The sequence below is a fragment of the Globicephala melas genome, chromosome 18 (assembly GCF_963455315.2).
Source record: "Globicephala melas chromosome 18, mGloMel1.2, whole genome shotgun sequence".
NCBI classification, from domain to species: Eukaryota; Metazoa; Chordata; class Mammalia; order Artiodactyla; family Delphinidae; genus Globicephala; species Globicephala melas.
This window is the reverse complement of record NC_083331.1, coordinates 78,852,287-78,866,426: the sequence shown is the minus strand read 5'-3', so window position 1 is coordinate 78,866,426 and position 14,140 is coordinate 78,852,287. Positions and strand designations below refer to the sequence as shown.

Genomic DNA, 14,140 nt, shown 5'->3' with positions numbered 1-14,140 from the left:
CCAGAGCACTCTGCTCAAACTCCTCTCATGAGCCGCTGTGCGTGAGCAGACGGGGGACACCCCCGCCGCGTAGAGGCGGGGCCAGTGGACACCAGCATCCACGGCTGCTGGGCAGATCCTGGCGGGACCAGAGGACTGACCACTCCAACAGAGAAAGGGCAGCACTTGGGACTCTATTTCTGTATCACAGAAGATCTCCAGCACCTAAAAGGCTGGGCTCTCCAATTTACAATTCTGCAGCTACACTGAAGGAGGTCTGGAAGATCAAAAGGGCAAGATATCTCAAAAGACAGAGGAAAATTACAAACTGATAAAATCACCAAGTAAAGAGAGTGGGAAGGAGATCTTGAAGATGGAAGTGCAGAGGCAGGAATCCAAGAGAATAACCAGGAGAGGAGATATGGAGGAAACAATACCAGGACACTTCCCTGTTTGAAGACAGCCTCGAGGATGCAGACTGAGCAGTCCACCATCAGCGTGACTGCTGGCCAAGGAGAGACAAAGGTGTGGGCAAGAGCAGCCCAGCAAACTCCTGAATTCCAGGTAGATTATGAAATACAAGCACCCATACTGACAAAGGATATACAACCACAACTCGATGACAACCTCGGGTGCTTAACATGGTCAGAGAAACAAAAGCACGGCTCACTTTTCCCTGAGCTCCTGCAGCGAGCTCTCCAAGGGCCTGGGCTTCACGACTACACAGCTGGGACCGAGTTCCTGTTTCCCACCTCTGGTGTCAATTTCCTCTCCTCTTTCTTTGGGCTTCTCACTGCTTGACTCCTCTCCCTTTTCTGATTTCTTGAGAAGCTGAGAAATTATAATGATAGTAAAATATCACTTTAGGAATATATTATAAAAGAAGGTATTTAATAAATAATTTAAAATATACACCAACATTGAGCCCAAACGTTTGAATAGCAAAAAAACATAAGCTAAAGGTCCAATGAACAGGTTTTTGGTTAAATACACAGGGGAACATTCTTTCAATGAAATACTTTCTAGTTATGAAAAACAATTTAGGATAATGTGATAAAAAAGATATTACATTAACAAAGAAAAGAATGTTACAAAGTGGAATGATCCAATTTCTATTTGCATGTTCATTCACACACATAGAAAAACCTCTAAAAGGCTTGCAACGCTGTGTTAAGAGTTATTATTTTTAGTTGGCAGAAATGAAATTATTTTCTTTCCTTTCATCTACAGGTTCCAGTTTTTCTAAAATGAACATGTATTACTTCAGTAATAAGGAAAAAAATTTTTTTAAAGGATGGCTTTATATTAATGACTGAGAATAGTTTTAAAAACACCTATTACTCTCTTTCTTGAAACAGATTTAGAAGGTTCCTATGATACGTTCGTTTAGGTATGAAATTAGGCCTCTTCCTCCCTGTTCCTGCTCTTTGAACTTTAAGTACCACAGGTACAGTCAGTTTGTAGAACATGAACCGAAGTCTACTTGTGAGAATTTTGTTCTCACTTATAAAAGTGAACTTATGTAAGTTGCAGCAGACAAAAACTACACACAGATACACCTAGACTAAACGAGTCCATTTAAGGATGAAACATGGACCGTCAGGCAAACGCTGCCAGCTGCTTCTCATCAGTGGACTATGTTCCCTGCCTGTGGGGGATCCTTTCAGACAACAGTGTATCTTTTTTTAATTAAAAAATTAATATATGCAAACCACAGGGCAGTGCAACAGTATAAGTCTCCATCCATCCAACAAATAATTTAGTGCACCTATGAACTGTTTTTACAATATTTCTGAAGCCAAAGCTTTTTCCAACACCACCTCCCCAGCTGTCCAGCACAGGCTGGGTGTCCCATGACTCAACCCAGTTCTGACACTATCCACCTGGAATTGATGTCAGATCCCACAGGACTGTCCCCACTTCAGAGGCCAGTTGCAAGTCCCAGGTTGTCACCAGTACTTCTGACTGGCCGGCTATAAATTCAGGGGGTTCTTGAATGAGACTGACTCATGGAACTTAGGGAAGTGCTTTACTTACTATTACTGGTTTATTATAAAGGATACAAATCAGGCACAGCCCGATGGAGAGATGCACAGGGCTCTCTCGGCTCCACCCCCTTGGCAGTGGGATACGTGTGTTTACCAGCTGGGATGCTCTTCAAACCCCACGCTTCAGGGACTTTTATGGAGACGCCGTTACACAGGCATCATTGATTAAACCTCTGGCCATGGGTGACTGAACTCAATCTCCAACCCTTTCCCTCTTCAGAGGTGGGGATGGGGCTGGAGGTTCCAATGCTATAATCACGCCTGGTCTTTCTGATGAGCAGCTCCCATCCTGAAGCTATCCAGGGTCCCAGCCACCTGTCAGCTCATTAGCATACAGAGAACACTCCTGTCACTCCAGAGATTACAAGGGTTTTAGCAGCTGTGTGCCATGAACTGGGGTAAAGTCCCTGGGCTCAGGGCTAGGAACGCAGTTGTGGGTAAGAGACAAGTGCCCACAATTAAGGACTCACACTTGATAGTCTTGCCAAGGCGGTGGTGGCCATGGGGGTGGGAGGACGGTATACACAGTGACAAAAATAGAAAACCGTGAACCAGATAATCTCAGGTGGTATGAAACGCTACAAACACATGATAAACAGACTAAAAGGACAATGAGGTGTGGGGCAGGGGAGGAGGGGGAATGGTTTCTCAAGGGGGTCAGGGAAGGCAGGGACCAGACAGTGGGGGGGGGGCTACTCATGAGAGGGCGTGAGTCTGGTGGGGGGGAAGCTCCCTGCGAGGGGAGCCGGTGGGGGGGGGCGGTCAGGCCAAGTGTCCCCGTGCAGCCCACATCTATGCTTGTTCTACATGCGTGTAACCTATCTCACACACACATCTGTTTCTAAAGAGCTTCGTGGAAAGGATCGCACAACTCTTTCAGGTAACAGTATTTATAGCCTACAATTTATATACAGTATTCGGGAATTTTACTTGTGACTTTGGTAACCTGACTTCCTACTTCAACTTGAGCTCACTGCTTAGTTCTCAAGTCTCAGAGGAAAATAAACCACTGGGTGGCTCTCCTTGAATCATTCTTCTTTACTGTTAACAACAGCCACGAGGACCTCTCTCTGCCTCTCTACTTTTAGGGTATTAATACAAATTCTTTTGGGTTTTTTTTACAGGTTTTATTTTTTAGGTTTTCTTCTTTTTTTTTTTAATTTGAATTCTCTAGATGAATCTTAGGTCAGAGATCCCCAAATTGAGCACAGATGCTCACTAAAGGCCACCCTGGGAGTCAAATATGTACTGTCAGGTCAGAACACCAGACACTCGAAGGACAGAGCTGTGGGCGGCCCACGTCACTGGGGTCTAAGCTGCCACCAGGATTCTGTTTTACCAGATTCAGTAAGACTAAGCCTTTCTCTTGCTGTGCCTGTGTTGGTTTCTTTGTTTCTGTATGAAGAGCCCCACAGTTACTTGGTTTCTTTGTTTCTGCATGAAGAGCCCCACAGTTTGTGTTGGTTTCTTTGTTTCTGTATGAAGAGCCCCACAGTTACTTTTTGACATCATTTGCTTTTATGTCTTTGGTTTATTTTGGATTCTAATTCCATATTCAAACATGTAAAAATAAAATGCTATATTCCAAATACTGTAAGTCTTACTTAAAATTATAGGCAAAATTGTAGGCTACACGTTTTAATGACTCTTCTTGAAAAACTCTCAAAGCTATTGACAAAAATGCTTTTCAGAATATAAAGCATTAGGTGCTATTATTCTTTGCTGAGAAAGGTAAAGGAAAAGGTTAGACAATATTTGCATACCTGTAGATGGATACCTACTTGCCCCCTGGTCATGACAGAGCTGTCTTTCCAAGATGACAAAGGCCTTCCCGTAATATTAAGGTTTCATTTTATTATCTTTCAAGGGCTGTTAGTTTATACTGTTGAGACTACATATGATTGTTATAGGAAGTATATCTGCTACACTTTTGTTATGAAGAACTGTGTTCATACTTAAACCACATGGACAAACAGAGAACAGTCTCAGAGTTATTTCCAGAGGGACACCCTGGCTACGCCCATTATTAGGTCCATGTCCTGGCAGAGGTGGGATGGACGATCTTCATTTAATAATCTTGACTGGGCTCCTCAATTTCATCAATGTTACTAACAGATTATGAGATTTTAAAACTACATGGATCTGTAACAATTGTCATCAAAGCCAGAATGAAGGAACCCACTCTGGCTGACTCCTTGCGGGTCAAACGGCTACCTACTCATCCTCATCTTGCCCGCTGAGGCTTTATCTTGCAGGAAACGTGCTGCAGCAGCATGACCTGGCCCACACCTTCCATCAGGTTGAGTTTTTCAGCAAATCCTTGAACTTAAAAAGAGCCACTTCAAGCAACAGTCTTCAGAGGTTATGTTATTCATTAGTGCTGTTCATCAGCTATTCCAGGTTTTCCTCCTAGCACTTGCAATGTCCCTCAGCTTGAGAGTAGGTGGGGACGTGCACCGCGTTTTGGCCAGTGGAATGTGGGCACATGGGACCTGCCACTTCTGTGTGGAAGGTTTAAGAACCAGTGTGCAACCTGCTGTGTTACACACCTCCTTCCACTTCATAACGACTGCGGAAGCAAATGCAAGACGGACCCTCGTCAGCTTGGCTCACTGAATGGCTATGATGAGCAATGCACAATGGACACGTAATGTGAACAAGAAGAGAACCTTAGCTGCACGAAACCAATGAGACCTTGAGACTATTTTTACTGCAGCATAGCCCAGTCAGTTCTGATCGATACAGATGGCTGTGTGTGTCACAGGAATATGGTTAAGAAGTCCCCTCCATTGCTAGTGAACCCCACAGGACCACCTACGGGAGACACTGTTTTAGAAGCAAAGGCCTAGAAAAAGCTTTGCTTTCCTTGAAGAAATGGCATGTTTTCTCCTCATGGATAGTGAAAACTACGTTTCTGATCAACTTTTCTGTTTTTGACTGCTGAGCATATCAGAAACGAATCTATGGCTCAACTACGGCAACTGTGGTCTCTTCCCTATCCTTTCCTTTCTGCCTCTGTTCCCTCAAGTCCTGACCTTCCATTTTTTTCCTTTATATTATACAATGTTAACGAATCCCTAAAAGGCACCTTAAACCCTTTGTGGAAGAGGTAAGATTCACATGCGGTTGAAATCTAGGCTTAAAGTCATCTGAGCAGAATACTAAGAAGGTAGGGGCTGACCCCAATTTAGGCAATAAATTTTACATAGAGGATAATTCCCTCTGTGGGAATTAAACCACCCTCATAAATGAATGCATCAGTCAAAGGGAAAATTGGGCAAGAGATGTAGAAACCATTGCTGCTACCACAAAAGAAATGATACAACCCAGTTCTCTGAGTCCGTCGGCATGAAGAAAGGCCAGTAGACACGAAGCCAGCGGGTTTCAAATGTGTCGTGTTTTAGTTAGGAAATCTCTCTTGAAAGGCAAATATAAGCAGAAGCCCAGCCTACGACATTTAAATGTGGGCTCCTCTGCGTGAAGTGCTTCTGCCACACCCAGGAGCCTGGTCCTCGCCCACGCTTCCACCCATGTGGTCCCCCAAACACAGCAAGCTCAAGAAAGCCTGGGGCTCAGGGAACACCATCTGAGAACCACTGTCATAGAATAGAGAAAAAGAACTATAATTGTGAAAGACTACACTAATGAAAATGTTCTGCAAGTTCTGAAGAGCTAAAATACCGAAAAGGTTGAACCATTTTTGGAAAAAAGAAATGAAATGTCTCCTCAAAATTACCTTCCTCCTTACTTCTTTCTCAGCAGTTTTCTGCTGTTTTTCCGCTGCTCTCCCCTTACGTCTCTCCTCTTCCCTTCTCCTTCTTATCTCTTCTTCCCGTAAGCGCTTCCTTTCCAACTCCCTCCTCCTCCGTTCTTCTCGCTTTTCTTCTCGAATTCTCTAAAGATGTGGAAAGTATGTGTATAAACTGTCTGCACAGACATGATGGGAACAAGAAGGCTATTCACTGGGTAAAAGGCCAGACCTACCTGCTTTTCTAATTTTCTACTTTTAATATACTCCAAAAGAGGTGTGGTTCTTCTAGCTAAAATACAAAAATTACAATGTAGTGTTTAACTCTAAAATAAGATTTCTTTATTTTAAATACTTGCTTTCAATTTAATCTTTAAAATAATTAAGGGAAGACTATATCATTTTAAAACTTTCCTACTCTATCACTATAAAGTCAAGTAATTTGGAGGCACTGACAGACTTATACACACTAGGCATTTAATTCCTGAGTCTTAAGGGAGTCCCATACATTACTCACAAAAATGTACAAAGCAAAACGGCAAAATGAGAACAATACATTAAACTTCCCCAACGTTATAACGTATTTATATACAGACGGCCCTCCGCATCCACTGGTTCCACATCCGCAGATTCAACCAACTGTGGATCAAAAATATATGGGAAGAAAAATTCCAGAAAGTTCTAAAAAGCAAAACTTTGACTTTGCAACTCAGTGGCAACTATTTCCATAGCATTCACAGTGTATCAGGTATTACAAGTAATCTGGACATGACTTACCGTATACAGTAGGATGTGGGTAAGCTGCGTGCAAATATAATGCCATTTTACACAGGGGACTTAAGCACCCACAGATGTTGGCACCCATGGGGTCAGGGCGGGGCTGGAGAGGCGTGAGGACTTTGCCCTGTACGGCGGTGGTTCTGGGCTTGTCAACTAGGGCAGAGCTGAGACCTACCCGGGTGGGGCTGGGGAGCCGATGCTGAGGCTCCACCCGCCTTCCCTCCTTCCTTACAAACACCCGCCTTGCTCCCCCAAAGGACTGATGTGGTGGGTAAATAGGACCCTGTATAAGAAAGTGCTTTACAAGCCATAAAAGTGTATCATTTACTAAATACAAGATGCACAACCACGCAGTACAACACTGATTTAACCAACAGTAGAACCGTTCTCGCTTACTAGGCTTGGCGACAACCACGTATGAGGAAGCCGGTCCCACGGCTGCTAAGTCTCAGAGCTGGGACCTGAGCCCAGGTCTGTCCGCGCTCTGAAGACCCTGATATGCCTGCACTAATCTGCAACTTCAGAGTGAACTAACATTTGCATTTAACCCACACTGCTCAGCCTTGACCATAAGAATCCACTAAAGGTCAAAATCTAAGAAAAGAAAAAGGCATTTGCCACGAATTGCCTGATTAAGACTAAATTTAAATAGGCAGAAAGAGGAGTCACAGTTCTACAGGCTCGTCCTGGGCTAGTGGATTCTAAGTCACATTTATTCATTCAGTAAACAATTACGGTGCACCTACTGTGCACCAAGCACTGGGCGAGATGCTGGGAACGGGAGAGGACAGGCTCGTCCCTCCTCTGCAGGAGGGTGGCTGGACTCTGGTGGGGGATGTGTGTGTGATCAGCAAGTGGATATCTAACAACTGCCCAGAAGTGGAAGATCTTGCTACTTCCCTGCAGCGGCCCTGTACAAGGGCATTTAAGAAGAAGCAGTAAAGAAACAAGACGAGGAGGGTGAGTTCTGTAAATAATTTCTAATTTGCTGCTTCGTTTAACTCTTCTGAAATTTATCATGTTCTACAGTGAAATCACGATTTGCCCTCAATATTGTTTCCTCCCCACGTCAGTCCTGGTGCCATAACCCACTGATCTGCTCAAGTCAGGCTCCCGGAGGCTTTCATCCTTTCTGCTTTCTTATCCTCACACCCAGTCCTCAGCCGGTCTGGTCAGTTCAACCTCCAGAACACATGCTGACTCTGCCGCTCTCGTTCAAGCAGCCTTCCCTGACGACAGCGAGGGCCTCCTAACCAGAGCCCAGCTTCTCCATCTTATGGAGCAACCAGAGTGACGGGGAAAAAAAATCAATCAGACCACATCACTCCCTCGGTCCCCAGCTGTCCCTCAAATAAAATCCAGCCCATCATGCTGTGGTCCCACCTCTCCAGCCACTCTGCTCCTTGCCCACCACGTGCCAAGCACACAGGCGTGCGCCCCGCTCCTGCAGGCCCAGAGCTCCAGCCTCCAGCCCTTGTGTTTGCAGTTCCCCCTTCTTCCATCTCTTGGCCCAGCTGGTCTCGGCTCAAATACAGTCTCAGAGGGGCCTCTCTCTCTATCCCATTATTCTATTCCATTACGTCTGTGGCACTTATCACAAGCGGAAGTACTCTGGCTTGAGCATTTCTGCATGTGTTTGCTGCAGTCGCCCCAGTAGGAGGGCAGCTGCATGAGGGCAGAAGCCTGTGTGTCCTGTTCCAGTGCTGTCCCCGTGCCCAGGCTCAGAGTCGGTACCCAGTCAACATGTGCTAAGCACATCTCCATAAATACTTTAGTGATTAAAGATCCTTCGAGCCTCACATTGAATCACCTCTTATAAAATACAGAACTTCATTACTAGACTAACGAAGAACGCTTCACTAATGTTAACCTTGTTTTATTAATTTACTCAAATACCTAAACTTGTTCAAGCAATTACATGCTAAGACTACAAAGACAAAAATACAGTTCTCTTGGGGGGTGGAGAGACAAAGTGAGAGGAGAGTTAATGCAGAGAGAGACAGACAAATAAGAAGATAAATTATCAACAGCGTAACCACTCTGTCCTGTAAGTCTTGGTGGGTGAGCAGGAGGTAGGCATGGGGAAGGGAGGGCAGAACAGGTGGGAGGGGCACCGGGCTGCACGGTGAGGCCCCAGCCCCGGCAGAGGCAGGAAGGGAGACACTTACAAGCATGTTTGGGAGAGACAAACAGGTTGCCTGATAGAGAAAGGAGTTTCACGTCTACTCTTGAGTTCTGGGGGAATGCTGCTAGGAGAGAGCCATTTCCAAAATATTCCACTTGGGGCTAGAGGGTTGAAGGCCTGATTCAAACCAGATTCTGTGCTCTGGCTGGGCTTATCCACTCATCTGCCTCACTCGCTCAGGGGCCTTGATAGTTTTTTGAACAACAGCAAGATGACCGCATACTTAAGCAAAGCATCTCCTTTCTATGACTGCTCTTTGCAAAGATGACTGACTTCAACTTTGAGACATAAGCTTACCTGATGCAGCCCGGCACACAGCACTCCAATGTCTTCTCTACTGCTCATTCAGAAGCGTCATAACTTTGAAACAAAGTGACTGTAACTGAAAACTCAGGTGTTCTCCCTCCATCAACAGATGCTCAGAAATATTTTCCCAAGTTACCATCCTGCTACCCTTTTCCTTTTGTCAAAACTGGGAAATACTCTGTATTTCTGCCAAGCCTGTCACATGTGTCAATTTTCTATAATAATCATGAAAAAGGAAAAACAAATATATACTCTATAAATACATATCTCAATAAAGAGGAAAAAAATGAGCAAAACAGACCAATAAGTTCTCTTGTCTTTGCCTCTATGTCCCCCAGAAGAGTTTCAGGATTGGCATTAGTTTTCTCCTCCTCCACACAGTAAGTTTCTAAAAACTTCTTATATTCTGGATCTGTATATTAAGATAGAAAGAAAATAAATATATTCTTCCCCATATAGGGAGAGAAATTATATTTGACCAATGTGTTTAATTTGACCAATGTGTTTAATGCAGTTTCACAATCCAGCATTTGAAAAAGGACTCACCATCTTCAATGCTTCCAGCTTGGGTGTCTTTTTTCTTTAGCTTCTTTTTGGCTGTCTTCTGGAATGGAGCAAATTCTACCACTGCAGGATATTCTAGGCCTTTAACAGGAAACAAATTACAAAAGCCATTCTGAAATTCTGTATTCATTTTAAAACAATAGTCTAGCTTACTTAAGCACTGAGCATAGCATTGACAATATTACTGTTTAAAATATAATTATACTTTCAAGTAACAGTAATCTTAGCACATCAAACTCCAGATTTAAACAAAGGATGAGCACTTATTTACTAAATAACACAATTCCTCATATTGTAGTTGTGGTTACATGACTGAATACATTCAAAATTCTTTAAACCGTATACCTTAAAGTGGTTTTTTTTACCATATGTAATTTCTACCTCAATAAACCTTATCGCTCTCCCACCAAAGAGTTTATTTTGGAATACCTTTCAATAGGTGTCCTAGTAACATCTTACATTTTTTAATTTTAAAAGGTTAATTTAATTATCAATCTGGTATATGAGTTCAAGGAAATGACTCTGTTTACAAGAGACACTCAGCTAAAAGAGAGGGTTTCAAAGGGTGTTCATGATATCCAGGTAAGGTTTGCTTCATATAGAAAAATCTAGAATGAAAGTCACTTGAAGCTGACTCTGTTGTTATGTAGGGGTGGCGGGGAACAGACACACAGAAACGCTCGCAGACAGCATCTGCCTCACGGAGAGAGGGAACACTTCCACCCTGCTGCCAAACCCGCTGAGTGATCGCTTTCACATTTGCCAGAGGGCTATGATACTTTAACTCTCATGTATCTGGAAGACACTTTTGAGTATTTATTTTATCCTCAACTACTCAGAATAAAGTCAAGAACCAGGAGGAGAGCAGGGCTTCAGACAGACAGGGACAATGTCTGCTCCATTTTCAGTGCTGCATCCATGATGCCTAGTACATAGTACCAGGATAAAATAATTTACTTTGGGAACGTAAAAGAGTAAAAAGTTCACTTATCCAGAAAACTCATTTATGTGAAAAACTTCACTCTCTGATGATGATACCTAACTAGGCTGTCACTACTACACAAAATTGCTATTAATTCTTTGGTTTATATGTAATTTTAATTTTTAACATAAACCCATAATCACAATCACATACTCAAAATTTATGAATTTATTTTAGATTAGCATCTAAGGACTCAATTAAAATTCACAAACATCCAGCAAAACTTAATTAATGTACTTAGATATTACAATAAAGAGTTTAAAAAGCCAATGACCCAACCTTTACTGTCAATGAAGATATATCCATCAAAACGATCTCTAAAAAGCAGGATGTCATCAGGATTTCTAAAATTAATGTATGCTCTTGAATAGAGATGAGGATAAAGACTGAAAAAAGAGATAACAATGAAAACAGTAAAAAACTTAAGACTTCTTTTAATTTTGTCTTTTTTTTTTTTCTTCTTTTCTGGATACAACAAACTACTTCAGATAAAACCTTTATGCCAAAGAACCATTTGTCAGTTAATTACAGCAATCTGGATATTCTTTAGCAAATAAACCAAAAACGAACAAAATATTAACCGAGATCTTTTTAATGATTTGGGAGAGACACTTTAGGTTGGTTTTTCTACTGCACAGAGCCAGGGTTAAAATACTGGTGCTCAGAGGTAGAAAATCAAAGGCAAGGTTATTCAAAGATCATCCCTAATCACATATCATGACTGCAATACAACCTAGTCACGATTCATTCAGAGGAGGAAATGTTGTATTGTAAATGAGCTCCTTTACTGATTTAGAGAACACATTTAGGTATCTTAAAAGGGTATTTATTGTAGCACATGGCATAGGATCTACAGAAGAACTAAGCCTTTCCCCTCTAGCTCACAGCTACCAATGTCCTTCATAGGTGGGAACTTTCAACCCCATTTCACAGATGAGAACACTGAGGCTCAGAGAAATTAGGTGCTCACAGAGGGAGCAGTTAGTAAAATGGTGGGACTGGGATTCCAATCTGAGTCACTCTGAGTCCAGTGCCTGACCTCCTGTAACTGTACTAGTTTTCCTAAACTTTAGTCATTTCAAAAAATCATGTTTATGTTGTGTTTTTTTTTAACCAAATCTACATTTACCTGTGATATTTTTCTTTGACCGAACTGACATTTTTTTACTTAAATGTATTTATTCAAAAGGAAAGTTTATAATGGCTACCATAAATGAGAACTCATGATATTGAAGAGAAAAAGAATAATAAAGATAATAAGAAATCACATAGTGAAAATCACCAAATTCTAGCTGAACTGTCATCTGTTGGGCTAACTTGAGGTCTGCTCTCTTTTTTAATAAAAAGGAGATTTTGAAGTGTTAAATTATTGTCAGAAACATCTTCCTACCAAGCTGTAAAAGGTAACTGAAAAAGATATAACTTAGTGGGCGTGGGTTGAGGGTGGGGATGTCAGTGATAGAAGGGAACACTAGGGGCTGCTGGGGTCTGGAATATTCTGCCTCTTTATCTGGTCTTAGTTACATGGGTGTGTTCACTTGTAAAAATTCATTAGGTTATACATCTATTATTTATTCACTTTTCTTTCTTATATCTTAATACAATTTACTTTAAAAGGTTATATGAAGTAAGGTTTAGTGATATCCAAAATAAAAAAATTAATACGTTGTTAGACTGCTTTCCTTTTTAGGCTATGGTGGTGGTACGGAGATCTTCAAATCTATTTTAGGTAAATTTAATTATCTGCCTACTTAGAAATAACGTGCAGAAATAAAGGCCTGCACTGATTTCCGCATATATGTGGGAACGAAGATGGAAACAGAGATGGCTTCTATTATCTATATTCCTTTACCATCAACTGACAAAACCTCTCAGCCTTTTTTTTTTTGGCCATGCCGCACAGCTGGTGAGACCTTAGTTCCCCAACCAGGGGTTGAACCCGGGCTCCGAGTCCTAACCATTAGGCCACCAGGGAATTCCCTCTCAGCCTCGTAACGTTGGTAAAATCTTCTCACCTGAGATCAGCAGTAAAGAGCCCGAAGTAATCGTGTGCAGGAAGGGGGTGAAGCTGCTGTTCCAGCTGCTCCTTGGTGAGGCTGGGAGGAAGCCGCCGGATGACCACCTGGGGAGAAACGCTGGCTGGGTTTCCTTTCGCTAGTACTGTATTAAGCTTACCTGAAAGCTTGGTCACCTGTGTTTATGCTCAGAGTAAAATCTAACTCAGGAGTCCAGCAGAAACACGCATTTTAGTAAAGATTAAGGAACATATGCATGGAGAACATGGCTGTCAAAAGAATAACAAGGGCTGAATAATGTAAAAGGGATCGGTGAGGTCAGAAAAGGCTGGGCATAGCAGCCGTTTTTCATAAAATCTTTTCATTAAAACCAGATAACTGTTGGTATGTGCCCGCCTCCACGCTCCCTACCAGGAGGTAAGGTACCTGCAGGGCAACATCCACAGCAGCACCTTCCGCCTCCCGCCCGCAGGGTCCACCCGCGTCCACTCCAGCGCCACGGGCTCTGCTCTCCCGGCTGCGCCGTCTCCCCTGGACCGGACCGGACCCTCGGCAACGTGGAAGGCTACTGCCCGGCACTGGTAAGCCCAGCGTCCCAGCCTCGACGGGAAACACCTACAGGCTGAAGTGACTTTTCTTCCTCCAAAGCCAGAGAAGATCGCGTCAAGGGCGCCCTAGCAGCCCAGACGCCGCGGGGGCAGCGCAGCGCGGCCCGGCCGCTGTCCGCGGTGCTGAAGCGCCCGCGGCTCCGCCCCGGAGCGCAGGGATACCGCACCTTCGGCCCCGCCCCTCACACCGCCCCGCCCCCACCTTGCTGAGGACCGTCCTCTTTTCCTCGCGAGGTTCGACTGCACCGCCCCCACAGCCGGAGGACCAGGCTACTGGCGCTTCAGGCTCCCGCCGCTGAGACTCCCGGCGGAAGTGGCTTTCTGTGGGCGACGGCTTCTCCTTCCCGCTCGGACCCCGCGTAGTAACGGGCAACCCTGGGCCCCCCTCTCCCTCCTTCTGCGAGCGCATCCCAGACCCGCCGCCGAGCCGCTTCAGCCTCTCGTCAGGGCCGAAATCTCGCGAGGACTGGGCCGCCCCACCCAGTCCCCACTGTTCAGAGGCCGCACGCCCCCTCCCCCGTCCCTGGCTGCAGTTCCGCATCCCTCTCCCGTACTCCGACTTCCGTTGCCGCGCCCGTCCGGGGCCCGGGGACGCGCGTGGGGAGGGACGTTCGGCTCCTGGACGAGGGGGCGGGGGTGGGGGGGCGTATGCGGGGCCAGGACCTGAAGCTGGAGCTGGGCTGCCGAGGGCGGGCCCTGGCCCTGCGGGGGCGGCCCCGAGAGCAGCGGTCAGCTCGGGGCCCATGCCCTGGTCTCCTTGCAGCCCGACTTAGAAGGGTCTGGGGGTGGACGGGGGCTTGGCGGCCTCGCCCAGGAGCGAGTCAGCGGGAAATTCGGGACCTGAGGACTTGGCTCAAGCGGGAGCCTTGAATTGGGCTGTGCAGGGCTGGATCTCTTTCCCACCGAGAAGAGCTGGCCGTTTGGC

The 14,140-nt window shown here is 44.6% G+C and overlaps 1 protein-coding gene across 16 annotated transcripts in view; it reads right to left on the bottom strand.

Moving 5' to 3' along the window:
- Positions 1-13,690, bottom strand: part of UPF3A (UPF3A regulator of nonsense mediated mRNA decay) — a 64,178-nt gene extending 50,488 nt beyond the window's left edge. For 6 of the 16 annotated variants that reach the window (XR_009559781.1, XM_060288030.1, XM_060288022.1 and 3 more), the window contains exons 1-8: positions 13,418-13,688; positions 12,608-12,714; positions 10,872-10,978; positions 9,593-9,691; positions 9,348-9,458; positions 6,012-6,067; positions 5,764-5,922; positions 650-810 (exon numbers count right to left, since the gene is read on the bottom strand). Coding sequence is in view for 15 of the 16 variants with exons in the window: in XM_060288030.1 (XP_060144013.1) it covers positions 650-810; positions 5,764-5,922; positions 6,012-6,067; positions 9,348-9,458; positions 9,593-9,691; positions 10,872-10,978; positions 12,608-12,714; positions 13,418-13,624 (1,007 nt within the window). In the remaining variant the exon portion in view is untranslated. Of the gene's footprint in view, positions 1-649; positions 811-5,763; positions 5,923-6,011; positions 6,068-9,347; positions 9,459-9,592; positions 9,692-10,871; positions 10,979-12,607; positions 12,715-13,417 lie in introns of all 16 variants that reach the window. The other 10 variants (XM_060288024.1, XM_060288033.1, XM_060288034.1 and 7 more) reach the window with 4 other exon arrangements.
- Between the last annotated feature and the right edge of the window lie 450 nt (positions 13,691-14,140).